Below are 17,109 nucleotides of genomic sequence, written 5' to 3'. Positions count from 1 at the left end.
GTCACCCTAGAGTCAAACCCTGAGAGGGGTCAGGAAGGTATGATACTGGGGGTCTGGAGAGTACATAAGTGGTTTCCTGATGCAGAGCAGCGCAGGGAAGCTGCCGTGGGCTGTCAGGACCTGAGCTCGAATTTGAAGCCTCTGCATGTCTGGCATTGATTCTTCTCACTGAGCTATCTGGGAAGCTGGACAGCTCCCTGCCTGATCTATTGGACAATCCCTGCCTGATCCATGTTTTGATTGCTGTTGAACCTTGAACTCCTCCCATGAACTTCCTATACAACTCTTGTCTCTGCACTTCTGATCCTGCTTACTACTTGAGCTACTGCTATTTGGAAACTACTTTGGCTTGTGACCCCGACCACGAAACTCTCCTCCTACATTGACCTTGGTATGTGACCCCAACACTGGTCAAAGGTCTAGCTATTCAGACTTTCCCATCTCTTGCAGACCTGAGAACTGAGCTTGTCTGGCGTTGTCAGCCATTGGTCTCCACTCATTACAGGTTATTCTAACATTAGCAGAGCTACCTGTTCTGGTGTGCCGATGTGCCGGTCCTCCTCTCTCATCACATGTCACCCCCAAGTCAAATACTGAGAGGATCAAGAGGGTATGGTATTGGAGGGTCAGGAGAGTACATAAGTGGTTTCCTCGTACAGAGCAGCGCAGGGAAGCTGCTGTGGCAGAGCTACCTGTACTGGTGTGCAGATCCTGACGGTCCTCCTCTCTCATCACATTATGTCACCCCCAAGCACACCAACTTGAATGAACTGGAGAGGAGGACAAGCAGGATCAGCACACTACACTCAAGGGGACAAGAGCCCAGAACTAGCCGATAAATCCTAGATGTCAGAGGCAATGGCTTTGACTGCTTCTCAGCTTGAGAGATCAGGTGACAAGACGCATGAGCTCATCCATTCTCTGCACTGCTCTGCCATTCAGTGGTGGGGGGGGCGAATTATGGGTCGGCAGGGCAGGGACACGATCGACAAGTTGCCCACCACCACTCTAGGGTAAAAAGTTTGAGAAAGGACTTTCTGAAAAACAATGTGTACAGGAAGCAGGTGCAAAGATTTCCCAAAGCAATGTTCAGCTCCAGTCTGGGAATGATATACACGGATCTGAATATGAGTGGTTGTTGGGGCGTATATGCAGGTTTCAAGCTTTGCTGCACTTTGCTTTGCCTGCCTAAAGAGAACCACTCAGAAATAATCACTTATTTTTTTGATGGTATTTAATTTTTAGCAAAAAATGTAAACGAAAAAGATTTTGAAAACATAAGAAAAGCTCCTTCGTTTCCTTTATAACATTATGTAAATAAGTAATTTGTATCCTTTACGATGGGCATTGACGAGGCTGCACTGTTGGGGCATTGACGAGGCTGCACTGTTGGGGCATTGACGAGGCTGCACTGTTGGGGCATTGACGAGGCTGCACTGTTGGGACATTGACGAGGCTGCACTGTTGGGACATTGACGAGGCTGCACTGTTGGGACATTGACGAGGCTGCCCTGTTGGGGCACGGATGAGGCTGCACTGTTGGGGCACGGATGAGGCTGCACTGTTGGGGCACGGATGAGGCTGCACTGAAATGGATGTGGTGGCACTGATGAGGTGACACTAAAGCTGGCCATACACCATACAATTTTCTTATTCAATTTCCTTTAGATTTACCTTCAACTGTGTAGTACAAGGGCCTGCCGGATTGCACACAAACTGAAAGTGTTCAGATTTGACCTCATATTATATATGGTTTTGGTAAATCTAAAGGAAATCTATAGAAGAAAATGGTATAACGTATGGCCAGCCTAATATGCAGCATTGATGATTGGACACAGCTGATCACATAGGTATAGAGCCTCGTCATCGGCTCTGTACTGAGATCAGTGATGCGCCGTGTCCCAGGGCCACAAGCACGGAGAGAGTGGATGACAGCCTATGAATAAGAGGACCACCTTTCACCCATCTTTTTACTATATAGCGGGTGGGAGGTGGTTAAAGTGGAACTAAAACCCATTCATTTAAACAGTTTTAAAAACTGTTACATTCCCAGCATGTGCCCGCAATGTAACGGTCACATTGGTTGTGTTGTCAACAAAACTGTCAAATCATCACATGGCTGGTATTATAAGATGGCAGCTTCATTGGCTGAAAATGATAGGAGGGTTTAGTTCTGCTTTAAGACCAAGTTAAAGGACCACGTGAGGAGGAAGGAGTAAATAGTTCGGCCTAGAGATCTATAAACATTTTGTGCTCTTGCTGTCCCATGTTTTCATCCTATCACAATGTGTCCCGTTTTAGTATCACAATACGATAAAATAACAGTTTACCTGCACGGAGGAGTCCACTGATTTAGCTGCAGTCCTTGCAGCCTTTGACACGTGGTATTCGCACCTCTCCTCATCATAACTGCTGTGTGAATCTTGTCCCAAGTGACTGTCTGCTCCAGAAGCCTCATCACTATTGTGCCCCCCGTCCACCTCCATGGGCGAGCACTGGCGGCTCTCATGAGCAGAGCCCTTCTCCCCCTTAGTCTCCTTGCCGTCTTTGCCCACCGTCCTGGAGATGACACCAAACTTCCGAGTCCTCTTCCCGCTCTGTGCCGCCCTAGTGCTGGGCTGTGAGGTAGAGCTGGTTGCTTTGGGTTCACAAGAGCTGCTGCGGCCGCCATTGAAAGGTGGAAGAGGAGCTTTGCGTTTGATGCGGCGCAACATGATCAGGTAGATGAAGCCGCCATTCCAGCACTGCTCAGCCAGGTAACTGAAAAAGATAAAAAGAAAGGAGATGATCAGATTTCTCAGTCACTTAGTGAGAGCCACAAACATTCTGAGCACTTCTACTCCCACTTCCAATGCAATATTCTGTATTTCAGTGGTCTCCAAACTGCGGCCCTTTGGGTGCTTTTATCTGATCCTGGGGCACTTTCATTAATCGACACCAACAATCGGGTCCAATGTCCCCAGTGAAGGGCCACACTTCCTCCCAGTGACACCAGTGAAGGGCCACACTTCCTCCCAGTGACACCAGTGAAGGGCCACACTTCCTCCCAGTGACACCAGTGAAGGGCCACACTTCCTCCCAGTGACACCAGTGAAGGGCCACACTTCCAGTGACACCAATGAAGGGCCACACTTCCAGTGACACCAGTGAAGGGCCACACTTCCTCCCAGTGACACCAATGAAGGGTCACACTTCCTCCCAAACCCACCAATGAAGGGCCACACTTCCTACCAACGACATCAATGAAGGGCACCCTTCCTCCCAATGACACCAAAAATGTGGCTCTATTCCTCCCAATCACACCAATGAAAGAGGATTGTTTACTCCCTCTGATGCTGGGACATTTAGTACTCATAATGACTATAGTCCGCCCCCTAATGTCTGAAGGACAGTAAACTGGCCCTTTGTTTATAAAGTTTGGAGACCCCTGCTGTATACCATCAATGGTGCTTTGCAAAAGAGCAGGAAAGCCATCGCTGCAATTCAGATATCAACTCAACAAGTTAAAGCAGTTAGAACAACTAACAGTCATTAATGAGAGATGGCCACTCCCTGACAGCACCTGTTGGTCTCAAAGCTCCTAAGTGTGCATAGCAGTAAAAAGAGGGAAAAGGTACTGCTGTCCAAACTCAGGAGGTGGGAGACAGCTTGTGTTTGTAGAGTTGCACCAAATGGAAATCAGGAATTCAGGATGCACTTGGCCGAAAAAACAAAAATGGCAGTCTTTAAAAATATATATTTAAACAGAATTGTATTATATACGAATTTTTAAGTAATATTGTGAATTTAAATGAATATGAATTTATGGTCAGCCATTATCAGCACCTATAGAGCAAGAAAAGCTCCAGAAAAATGCATCCTTTGTAGGTCTTCACATTGGTCCATTGCGCTTCCCTTGTGGTGTTAAAAATCTTGATTGCTGCATTTTTGGTCAGTTAAAAAAAAAAAAAAAAAAAAAAAAAAAATGCACCTCCCCATTGAAATGCATTGAAAAACACAGCAAGAAAGCATCAAAAAATGGACCCGTTTTACGTTTTTGATGAGGTTTTTGAGTCACATGACCTATGAAAAACACACCATAAGCACAGTAAAATTGAGGCAAAATCTCGGAAAAATCGTGGCAAAAATCGCTTGTGTTTTTGGCGCCATTATCGGCACCGTTTTCTCTATCGGCAAAATGTGGAAAACGCAATTTTCGGCTGCCAGAATTTCAGCGCGTCTCTAGCTTCCATTGGGTCTGGACAGGACAACAATGACAGGGTATGCGTCCTACTGTGCTCAGCTCCAGAGTCATCCTCAATCAAAGCAAAATAAATAAAAAGGGCAAAATTTGTAAAATACATTAAAAGGGTTTAAAGTGACACTAAATAAAATCCTTATTCTCCAAAAATACCAGGAATCCATACACATCCACTACTTAATGGCCCTGTAATCTATTTTTTATGAAACTATTTCTTACTGTGTTTTTCTGACTCCACGTAACATTCATGATCTCCAGAACCTCTCTTTTTCCTCCTCCCTTTCATTTGTTTGGAAGAAACCGTTCATGTTAGCTGCGGTCATAAACACTGCTCTATGTACACTATAAATCCATAGTCTACAGTCCCTAGTCTATGTAAAGTTGCCACTTTTTCTTCAAGCCTGAACACTTTAGAAGCGCACAGTAATTCTCAATTTTTTTCAGTATAGGATTGTAACATACCTAGGACACCTTAGGACATTCCAAAGAGAATAGTAATGTAGCAAAATAGTGCCCCCTCACCCTCCTGTTAAACCCTGTTCTGATTCCTCTCTGAATAATATGTCCGGGTTTCAGGTGGACTGAAACCCAGACACACGATTTAAAACCCGGACTGTCCAGGTGAGATACCAGGCAGGTGGCAAACCTACCCAAGTCTATGTCAAGAGTGAGCAAGAGAGGGTGGCTACATTCCTGCATACAGTGAAGAAACCGCCACATTCTGGTGTCCGTTTATGAAGCAGTGAAATCTATTCACTGCTTCATTCTCCGGCATTCACAGAGGAGATCATTCTCTATGTCCGCAGGGATACCCGCGATCGTCTCACGGAGAGGAAGGACGGAGAATTGCTAAAGTTAACAAGCATCTCCCCGTTCTGCCTAGTGACACTGTGGCGGTGATCATTGTTGTGTCACACACAGCCCCTCCCCTCAGAGTTAGAATAACTCCCTAGGACACACTTAAGCCATACAGCACCACCTAGTGGTTAACCCCTTTGCTGCCAGTCACATTTACACAGTAATCAATGCATTTTTAATTGCACTGATCGCTGTATAAATGTGAACGGTCCCACAATCACTCCAAAAGTGTCCGATCTGTCCGCCATAATGTCGAAGTCACGTGTTGGAGTCAGCAAAAGACTAGAGACTGGGGCGGAGGTTCACCATGAGATGGCCATCACATTTTGAAAGACCCTAATCTGGAACATTTACAGTTTATATAAAAGTGCAAAAAAAAGCCAAAAGCCAAAAATATTTGTGGTTTTATTTTTCTTCTCTCTCTTATGTTCACTCTCTATTTTCTGCTTTATTGTTCTATATCTATTGTTCTCTCTCTATTGTTACTGTATTTTAGAACTGTAATGTTTTATAGTATTTGCTTTGCAGGTATGGTATGTCTTACTGTTATACGCTGTTACTTTGTTTTATTGTTAACCATCATTTGCTTAGCATGTATGCCATTCAGCTGCAGCACTGATTTATCTATCTTGACAGCAACAGTGTTTGCTCTCACGATACATGCATCAGCGACTCCAGCGCTGTAGGAGATGATTTCACCACCACAGTTAAAACAAAAATGGTGCATGTATGCCCATTATTAGAAGTGGATGGATGAAGGGTAGTATTCTATTGGTGGGCATACCCACCGATCAATCTCTCAGGCTGCATGAATGTTGCTGGACTTTGAGTGGATATACCTAAACCTGCAGGCATCACTATGGTATCATCTTGGTATCTTTTTTTTTAAGCCAGCAGTCGGCTTTCATGTAAAAGCAATCCTGGTGGCCAATTACCCTGTAGACTGCTTTTACAAGCAGTGGGAGGGAACCCCCCACCGTCTTCCATGGTTCTCTCAGGCTCTCCTGTCCCAACAGGGAACCCGAGAATGCAGCCGGTGGTTCTGCCAGCTGACCATAGAGCTGATCGGAGACCAAAATGGCTCCAATCATCTCAATGGCTTAAGCAAGCATTTTATGACTTGGGTTTCGCCATTGAGAAATTGGGAAAGCATTTTATCACACTGATCTTGGTGTGGTCAGATGCTTTGAGGGCAGAGGAGAGATCTAGGGTCTAATAGACCCCTTTTCTTTTCTTTTTTCTTTTTTTTTTAAAAAGAGTTCCTGCCACTAACTATTGCTGCCATAGGGGATATTTACATTCCCTGTGATAAGAAAGAAAAGCAAAAAAAAGGAAAGGAACAGTTTAAAAATAAAACAAAAAAGCAAAGTTTAAAAAAAAAAAAAAAGCATCTTTGTCCCCCCATGCTCGTGCGCAAAGGCGAACACAAGCATTGGTCTGGTGTCGTATGTAAACAGCAATTGCACCATGCACGCAAGGTATTACTGCGAAGGTCAGATCGAGGGCAGTAATTTTAGCAGTAGACCTCCTCTGTAAAATCTAAAGTGCTAACCTGTAAAGGATTTTAAAGACTTTTAAAAGTGTATGAAGTTTGTAGCTGCTGCACGTTTGTGCGCAATTTTAAAGCATTTGGTGTTTGGTATCCAAGTACTCAGCATAAGATCATTTTTTTTATTTCATCAAACATTTGGGAAATATAGTGTGTTTTAGTGCATTAAAAACAGTTTTTTTTCCCCCAAAAATTTGCGTTTGAAAAATCGCTGTGTAAATACTGTGTGAAAAAAAATGCAACACCCACCATTTTAATCTGTAGGGCCTTTGCTTTAAAAAAAAATCTGGGGGTTCAAAGTAATTTTCTAGCAAAGAAAGCAAAAAGTATCAGAAAGGGCTTTGTCTTCAAGTGGTTAAAAGAGTGGTTGATGTGTGACATAAGCTTCTAGATGTTGTGCATAGAATGCCAGGACAGTTCAAACCCCCCCCCCCCCCCCCCACCAAATGACCCCGTTTTGGAAAGTAGATACCCCAAGCTATTTGCTGATAGGCATGTTGAGTACATGGAATATTTTATATTTTGCCACACGTTTCGGGAAAATTACAATTTCTTTTTTTTGCACAAAGTTGTCACTAAATTATATATTGCTCAAACATGCCATGGGCATATGTGGAATTGACCCCCAAAATACATTCTGCTACTTCTCCTGAGTACGGGGATACCACATGTGAGACTTTTTGGGGCCTAGTCGTGTACAGGACCCCAAAAACCAATCATCGCCTTCAGGCTTTCTAAAGGCATAAAATGATTTTACTCCTCACTAACTATCACAGTTATGGAGGCAATGTCCAGATAGCACCCCACCAAATGACCTAATTTTGAAAAGTAGACACCCCAAGGTATTTGCTAACAGACATGTTGGAGTATTTTTCAGCTCTCATTTGTTTTTGAAAATGGAGAAATAAAAGAAATTTTTTAAATTACTAAAATACACGCCATGCATCTTAGCAAATAGCGTGGGGTTTCTACTTTCCAAAATAATTGGGGGGGGGGGGGGGGTTGTGCTTTCTGGGCACTTCATGGCCTTCAAAACTGATAGGTAGTTAGGAGTAAAATCAAAAATTTACTCCCTTAGAAATCCTGAAGGCGGTGCTTGATTTTCAGGGTCCTGTATGTGGCTAGGCTCCCAAAAAAGTCTCACATGTGGTATCCTCATACTCAGGAGAAGCAAGCAGCAGAATGTATTTTGGGGTGTAATTCCACATATAACCATGCCATGTGTGAGCAATATATCATTTAGTGACAACTATTAGAGTCCATTCACACAGGACTTCCAGTGAGACTTTGGGAGGCAACTTGGACACAACTTGAGTATGAATCAGAGCACGACTTGAGGCAACTACCAAGGCAACTTGAAGTTGCCTCCAGGACAGTGGACTTTGCCAGTAGCCAATCCCATAATAATCAGCTCTGTGGGAGGGAGGGGTTTGCCTAGAAAACAATTTTTACTTCCTGGAAAGTTGCTTCAGTTAAAGTGGTTGTAAACACTTACAACCAACTTTGACCTACAGGTAAGCCTAGATTAAGGCTTACCTGTAGGTCCAAGAAAGATCTCCTAAACCTACACGGTTTAGGAGATATTTGCCGAAAGACAGGCACCGCTGAAGATGGATGATGGATGCGCCGGACTACAGGGGACAGCGGTGACTTCGCTGGCTCCTGTGTCAGGTAAGTGACACATAATGGACTACTATGCATTTACCTTTGCAGGGAATGTAAGAGGTAGTAAACCCATCAGGGTTTACTTCCTCTTTAAGACAGGGGATCAGACTTGGAGGCAACTTCCATTGAAATCAATGGGTACAAGTTGCTTAGAAGTCAGATTGAAGTAGTACAGGAACCTTTTCTGAAGTCTGAGCGACTTCAGTAGTGTACATTAAGACGGCTCTCATTCACTTACATTGATTTTATCATGTTGTGCGACTTGAGGCAACTTGGGACGAAAAAAAAAAAGGAAAAAAAATTTCAATGGGCTCAACATGCCTCTCAGCAATTTCCTTGAGGTGTCTACTTTCCAAAATGGGGTCATGCCCTGCCATTTTAGCACCTCAAGAAATGAGATAGGCAGTCAAACTAAAAGCTGTGTAAATTCCAGAAAATGTACCCTAGTTTGTAGATGCTATAATGCAAAACATTTTATTTTTTTTACCAGACACGTGTGGCTGAATACATTTTGGCCTAAATGTATGACTAAAATTGAGTTTATTGGATTTTTTTAATAACAAAAAGTAGAAAATATAATTTTGTTTCAAAAACTTTTGGTCTTTTTCCATTTATATAGCAGAAAATAAAAAATCGCGGAGGCAATAAAATACCATCAAAAGAAAGCTCTATTTGTGGGGAAAAAAGGACACAAATTTCCTTTGGGTACAGCATTGCATGACCACACAATTACCAGTTAAAGCAGCGCAGTGCCAAACGGTAAAAAGTGCTCTGGTCATTGAGCAGCCGAATCTTCCAGGGCTGAAGTGGTTAATAACCTGAGCCTACCTTTGTCGGGGTCAAGAGTGGAGGCCCAGGTAAGCACAAGCAAGGCCAAGGTGGGGACATCTGTTCACCATAACCATGGGGACTTTTATTTATTGATTAAATCACAGATCAGATTGCAGTGGTAAGATCTCTAATGTGCTCCCAGGACAGGTCTAATATCCAGGTGAAGTACAGCGCTATGTACACAGATGATGACACCTCCACACCCTGGGTGTCACCACTTCTCCTTAAACTCCAGAAATGGACAGTGTGAGCCCTGTTAGTCCAAGCTTTCATGTGTACTTTACACAGAATATCCAATCTAGAATCCGGTGTTATTTCAGATTGTCAGAGATCACATTGGCGTGAAATGAGAACCCATTGTAGACAGGAGGGATCAGAGCTCTAGGACTCTGTAGTTCAGTGTTTGCATATTCCAGTTCCTGAGCCATGATCTGTGTCTGCCAGGAATGTGTCCATGGAATACGGCCACAAATAGTGATGTAACCTGCTAAAGAAGTGTGAGATCTTTGCATTTTCCAAATTCACAGAATGTCACACAATTGATTGGATGAAAAACAAATGCTTTAGATGTAAAACACAAAAACAGATTTTGGGTCCATTTAGGTCTACGCATGTGAGTAGAAGTGAGGTTTCCCCCCCCCCCCCCCCCCCCCCTTAATACCGTTGGATAGGAACTTGGTCATGTGTCACCATCTGCAATGACTTCTCTTGGCAAGCACTGACAGGCATTTTCAATGTGTTTTTGAATTCAGAATTTGCAGTGGATAGGGGGCAACAGCCATTGACCAAGGCTTATTAATATGGAACTAAACCCTCCTCTCCTTTTGCAGTCAAGGAAGCTGCCATCTTAGCCTCAGTTTCATCTGCAGTAGCCATGATACTGCACATGTGATCAGTTGTGACACCAACCATTTATTGGCTTGACACCTTAGCCGAGCACTGAAATAGCACACTAGTAACTGCAGTTTGCAGGATGCTACATTTGTGATACAATCAAAGACGAAATAAAACAGTAAGACCCCTTTCACACCGAGGCAGTTTTCAGGCATTTTTAGCTCTAGAAATAGCGCCTGGAAACGGCCTCTCATGACAGTGCTTTCACACTGGGGTGGTGCGCTTGTGGGATGTTAGAAAAAGTCCTGCAAGCAGCATCTTTGGGGCGGTTTAGGAGTGCTGTATACAGCGCTCTCAAAACACCTTAAAGATGAAAGAATAATGACATGGCCCCCTTCCGCACCTGACCTAAACCCAATTGAGAACTTGTGGGCCCTTCTTAAAGGGATATTTATAGTGAAGAAAAACAGTACACCTACCTGAACAGTGTCTGGGTGGCTATGGTTGCTGCTACACAAAAAAATGGATTGTCAACAGATCAAAAAACAGCCAGACTCCATGAATTGAAGGCTTTTGACTTATTGAAAAAAAGTGACAATATTGGTCACCGATTTTTTTTTTTTTTTATAAGGAATGTTTACGTTTGTACTAGGTGTTGCTAGCCATGCACTGTGACTGTTGTTCATTGTTGAGTGATTTGAGCAGCCTAGGTCCAGAACCCCGGGTGCTTAAGTTTACCATAGACTTAATTCTGGTAAGGCAAAACACTTTATTAGAATCAATCTCTACTCTCCAGCACCATCACACACCTTCCAAACCTTTAAACACACAAGGAAGGTAAAGGAATCCTCAAAAAAGTTAAAGGAAAATACCACCCATGACAGCACCAGGAATGGTGTATCCACTGGAAGATTTCCTCCCATTTCCTGTTCTTGTGTCAAATGCAAAGTTTTACATTTAGGGCTTATCAAGGCTTATCGCTCTCCACATTGCTTTTTTATTTGTATGTGATCACGTTTAATTTTTTTTTATATTTACTGGTCTAATAAACGCATCATTTTCTTGACCTGCACCATTAGCGTATTTCCTTTTTTTCCCCATATGGCTTGACTGGAAGAGAGTGGGTTCCACTATTGGCAAAGTAAGATTCCTCACATTGGTTGGATACCGTGGAGACCCTTCAAGTAGAGAGCAGACGCCACTGAGTTCCTGGTTCCACTTGGGAGAATACCTCCATTGGGATATTTATGCTCGTTTGATTTGATGTCGTATGACATTCGGATCCATCCATTCCGGTAAGAGTGCATAAACCTCTTCTTGTTGCCAGGATTCACCTGTTTTGGTTTAATTTTCTCATCGGGATTTTATTATTTCACAGTGTTACATTAATTGTGAATTTTTTTCTCAGGATTGCGGCCAGAGGACTATTCACTACATGGGCTTATCTAATTTTTTCACTTATTTCACTTTTGGGACACTATTTGTTAGCGCTACATTTTCTTTTAGTACTTTATGTGAATATTTGTCACATTCTAGTGTAGCTGCTTTTTTCGCTGTTTTTTTAAGGGTTGCACAGTCATATTTCTATTTAAAGTTTTATATTTCCCCTCACTTTATCCTAGAAAAAAATAGTTACAGAGCCAAATAGAGAGGGACATAAAAACATAAACAGCAACAAAAACCAAACAAAGGTTGTAACCCTTCCCCCGCTCTATCAAAAACTAGTTTTAGCTGGGGTTCCACTTTCAGTCCCGTTCAGATTCAACATCTGCCTCTCCTCGCGCAAAACGAAAAAGCAAAACACAATTTTGAAATAAAGGCTCTCTTTATCCTAAAAACAACTCTTCTTTATGAACGCAAAACACAGGCGATCCTTTCTGTCATTTCTCAAGTCCGCCTCTATTCCCAGGGCCTATTTTGCGCAAGGAAATGGTCTATTATTCTCTATGGCAGCCTTGACATGACCTATATAGAAGCCAGATCAAATGGCTTTCTAAAGAGCCTTAGACTGGGAACGATGTGAAATTCCTGTACAGTGGAGGTAATTAACCCCCGTGCCATACCGTGAACCTTTCCAACCCGCTTATCAAGTGATCCTAAGCAGAGAACGGAGTCACAATATATTCCCATTCATTTTTACACTCCCATCTAACAGACGACATTCAAACCTTCCAAAATACATCTCCATTCTAAACATGTGATGAGGCTGTGCATTGTGAAACCAGACGTGCTATTATATGGACCAACCAATTTTACAAACCAGAGGATTTCAAGCCCAATTCCAGCTATTTGGCTTTTAAGAGTTGGGGAAAAGAGGTAAAAAGGATAACTGCAAATTTGAGTTACCATTTAACCACACCAAATCAGTTTTCAATGCTGTGATAGTTTGACTGACAATTCTCCACGCAACACTGTACCCAAATTAATTTGATGCATTTTTTTCAAATCCAAAGAACTCTTTTTTTTTTTTGGTGGCATTTAACAACATGAAATATAGGTAAAGTTGCGCTATGGACCAAGCCCAGAATCAGGAAGTGGGTAAGAGCTGCCTCTACTTAATACCTCCTCCCAAAATTGGGGGGAGGCTAATGTAGTTAAAATAAAGGGAAGTAGATTTTGGCGCTATACCTAAATCATCTGTGTTAAAATATACACCGTGCAAAACTCGAAATAAATATAAATCCTCAATAAATCCTTAAAAATAAAAAATTATGAATGTGCCTACTAATATATATACATATGCTCTATGTGCTTAAACCCCAGAATTCATACGTAAAAATCTTATAAAATAATACCAATACAAAATGCATAAATTAGACCCCCAAATAAATTAATAAAATATGTATCAATAATTATGCATAAAAAAAGTGCATAAAAAGTGCAAAAAAAATTTTTAATAACATACTTTTTTTAATTTACTACTTGAAGGAAAAAAAAAAACAGAAAAAAAGATTTCCCTTCGTTTCTGTTATACTTGCCGAGCGCACTATAGCAGATTTACTGCTACAGGGCTGCAGAATCACGTATATATACACACGCACACGTTTCTGCACTTCCTGGTAGGGGGCGCACCGCTTCTGCTGTGATTAGTCAAAGCAGAAGCTGATCAGCAGGTGTGTCGACCAATGGATGTCCGCCTGCACCCGCTGATCACCAAAGAAAAACACTGGACAGAGCTCTGCCGATGTACACAATGCAGAGCTTTGTCCTGTCAGCGGGGATGTTCTGGATTTTGTTTCCCTGCATAGCAGGGAATAAAATCCAGTAAAGTCCTTAGTAAAAGCACCTCACAGTACACACAATGGTCAGGCACACATTTAACCCTTTGATCACCCTAGAGGTTTATAAAGGGACACGAAAGGTTCGTGTCTTTTCACCTCAATGCATCCTAAGTATTAAGGTGAAAAAACACCTGTCTGTGACCGCCCCCCGTTTTACTTGCCTGAACCCTCGAACTTGTCCCATTTGCCATTTGCTCCCACTGCTGTCAATCAAAACCAATGACAGGGCCGCCGGGGGACCCGAGAAGACCAGGTTCAGGGCCATGCTGTGCAAAAGTAGCTGCACAGTGAAGGTAAGTATGACATGTTTGTTATTTAAAAACAAAAACAAACCTTTAGTGTCCCTTTAACCTCTTCCCAGCCAGTGTAATTAGTACAGTGACAGTGCATGTTTAACACTGATCACTATTAGTGTCAATGGTTCCCAAAAAGTGTCAAGTGTCAGATTGTCCCCCACAATATCCCCGGCTAGCTATAAGTCGCTGATCGCCACCATTACTAGTATATAATTTTTTTTAAATATGTATGTATGTATATATATATTTATTACACACACACACACACACATACATACACATATATTATATATATATATATATATATATATACATATATACATACATACATACACACACACACACACACTAGTTTGTAGACGCTATAACTTTTGCGCAAACCAATCAACATACACTTATTGGGATTTTTTACCAAAAATATGTAGCAGAATACATATTGGCCTAAATTTATGAAGAAATTAGATTTGAAAAAATTATATTGAATGTTTTATAGCAGAAAGTAAAAAATATTGTTTTTTCTTTTTCAAAAGAAATAAACATCCACTACTCCGCCATTTGTGAATGTACGACAGTAGTAAAGTTGTTAATGCTGGACTCCAGACAAACACCTAAATACCCAGATAAAATACATATAATGCAGCTGCTCTTCCTGACTTCTGTGGAGTCACCAGCTAAAAAAAAAAAAAAAAAAAAAAATGAAAACGAATGCAGCCACTATATCTAAAGGACTGGTAAGCTATATTACATTTGTGTTTAGGGCTGGGTTCACACTGCTGCAGCTACGAGAACCGGATGTGATTCGCACCACACTGCAGTGCAAATCACATCCGATCTCTGTGCGATGCAAGTTCAGCCATACAGATAGTATGGCTGAATTCGCATCGCACCCGCCCCAAACTCGCACAGGACCCTTTTTTTGGTCCGCAGCAGTGTGAACACCCATGCGATATGTAAACTGATCTGAGGGTGTCATTAACGTTTCACTGACACTCCCAGCAGTTCGCATAGGGCAGTGTGAACTGCCGCCGGGAGGCATGCGATGCGGGAACCCGCTGCGGATTTGCGGCGTTCCCGCATCGCTGCAGTGTGAACCCAGCCTAATACATTCCCATACACTGAAGGGGCAGCCAGGCACACAACAACAATTCATACACTCCAGCTCATTGATCAATTCATGGGTTTGTCTTTATCTGTATCTTATTGCTTAACGGAACTGGGGCTGGGATCTAGGGCGGTGCGGGAACAATTGGAAAAAAAGCATTTCATGGACAATCTTCTCCTTAAGTGAATGTGAGCATTGAACAGTCTGTTCCCTCACAGCTGGGGACCATGAACTAGAATGCAGAACAGGTATCGCTAGTCAAGTTTACAGCTGAGGACCATGAAGTAGCTTAGCACAAATACCGCTAAGTAGGCCTCATGGCTGGGGACCATGAAATAGCTTTAAGGTGCAGCACAGAAAAACTTTACACAAAGTCCTGATTTAAGAGCAGAGTCCTGGTAAAGGATCAGTCCATAGGGGCTGCCCCTTGTAGAGTATTTCAACATCCAGTCTCGGGGCTCCAGAGGGAAGCAGCCCCTGGCCTCCTCAGCTCAGTGATCAACCCCCTCAGGGGTAGAAGAGACTAAGCCCCATACACACCATCAGTTTTTCTGCTGAGGGGTTTACCAAAACCATGTAGTGCAAGGGCCTGCCTGGTTGCATACAAATTGAAACTGCTAAGGTTTGACCTCATAGTATATGGTTTTGGTAAATCTGAAGGAAAAACTCAGAAGAAAAACTGAGTGTGTATGGGGCTTTAGTCCGCAGGGTGCCACATTATTTTGAAGTTCTCCCAGCCACCAACTGAGCACATCTCCCAGGGATTGGCTGTGACCTGCACAATACTCTGGCCACTCATTTAAATTCTCCCTCCCTAAACTCTAGAAACTTCTTCCAGAGGCAGGGGGAAGCAATCAAAATCCCAACCAGTGCAGGCCCGAGCAGACAGAATAATTATTGCTCCTCTGGCTACAGCAGGATCCAAAAACTAAATTTGCCTAGCAGCCTACCTAGAAAGATGCTACATCAGTAAATATTTTTAGAGGTCTATACATTAGACCAAAATAAGGGGCAATTGAGGAGGAAAGAGGGACAAAGGGATTTCATTCCAAAATGGGGGGGTTTGGAAGTTGCCACTGTATGTAAAATATTAAAAACATTTTTTAAAGAACTTCTCAGGTTGAACAAGAACTACTACATACTGTCCCTGAGACTCAATTTATCCACTGGAGTTGCCACCATACTATTCCTCTTAGAATAGTATGGTGGCAGATGAAGTCAGTTGGTCAATGATGGTTGACTTATCTGTGGCAGTATTAAGCCTTTCTCAGAGGAGGTATGAAGTATGCCTTTCTCAGAGGAGGTATGAAGTATGCCTTTCTCAGAGGAGGTATGAAGTAACATGACAGGTCCACTTTAATTCACACCCAGTCAATTCTGCTCTGCCATCGTTCTAACTGATGAAGTTAATAGGTTTGTGATGATGGGAGCTCTCTTGCTCCATGCAGACAGCCATATAGTTGCACTCACTGGGTGTAGACTAATCATCCCTGGCAGAACATTATAGGATCACGCCGTTCTCATCTGAACAGACACATGCTGATGCCGCGACTTGGGACACGCCAGAGGAAAGCTGCATGTTGGAATACACAAGCAAATATCCCCAGGCACTTGGCGTCTCTTTATTGAATAAAGATTTCCCCATCAGCTCTGCACTGCTCTTTCTATTAGGCGGATTATGAGACGGCTCCCAGCACATAGCTCTCATGCTAAACGTTACAGGGAGTCCTCATAAACAGCACAGCAAACAAAGCTGAAAAACAAGAAAAGAGGCCAACAACATTCGTTTATTGAAGTGCAATAGAGAGTAAAAAAATGGTTTACGGTAAAAAAAACTAAACGAGCCATTTTATAATACTAAGATAACGACTTTTCCATTTCTATCAACCATACAAAAGAAAATACAAAAGAAAATACAATATTTTTTGCAACCATGGCAATAGTACCCTACTTGCCTACTATACTTTCTAAAGTCACTACTTTTCCCTAGATTTTGCACAGCCCCCAGAAGTTCAACTATAGCCACTCCTTAATGCAATCTTAGATTCTACTGTGACTTTCATCCTTGGAGAGAGGAGACAGACATCCAAGAGCTCATTCACAAGGGTTGACCAGAGGTGGTAAAAACAGGTGGTTACGTAGCAGTTTTAGTGCCCACCCCCCCTTTGACTGCCTGTGCACCTAAAGAAGGCATGCAGTTGTAATATGGCAAAAATGTAACTATATTGCATTCACTGAATAATGCTGCTGCTGAATGAGGCCCATTTAAGTGTATGGGGTTGCTCTGCATTGGTGGTTCAGCTTTTTTAGGAGGTACAACAAGGGGTATGGCTATTTTTCATTGAATGTTGCAAGACTATTGTTTTAGGCTATTTTCTTGTGGAACGTTCTTGAGCGATTTTAAGGTACAGTCGTTTTAGAAGCATTCTATGTATTAAAAGGTAAAAAACCTC

The 17,109-nt window shown here is 42.4% G+C and overlaps 1 protein-coding gene across 2 annotated transcripts in view; it reads right to left on the bottom strand.

Annotated features, from left to right (window-relative positions):
* PDZD2 (PDZ domain containing 2) overlaps nucleotides 1-17,109 on the bottom strand; it is a 430,456-nt gene that overhangs the window by 182,807 nt on the left and 230,540 nt on the right. For both annotated transcript variants that reach the window (XM_077462905.1, XM_077462906.1), the window contains one exon: nucleotides 2,331-2,760. In XM_077462905.1, the coding sequence (XP_077319031.1) occupies nucleotides 2,331-2,760 (430 nt within the window). The remainder of the gene's footprint in view (nucleotides 1-2,330; nucleotides 2,761-17,109) is intronic.

Source organism: Lithobates pipiens, unplaced genomic scaffold, assembly GCF_037356315.1.
Source record: "Lithobates pipiens isolate NorthernLeopardFrog02 unplaced genomic scaffold, aLitPip1_a1.2 Scaffold_3, whole genome shotgun sequence".
Lineage (NCBI taxonomy): Eukaryota > Metazoa > Chordata > Amphibia > Anura > Ranidae > Lithobates > Lithobates pipiens.
This window is presented reverse-complemented; position numbering and strand designations above follow the sequence as displayed.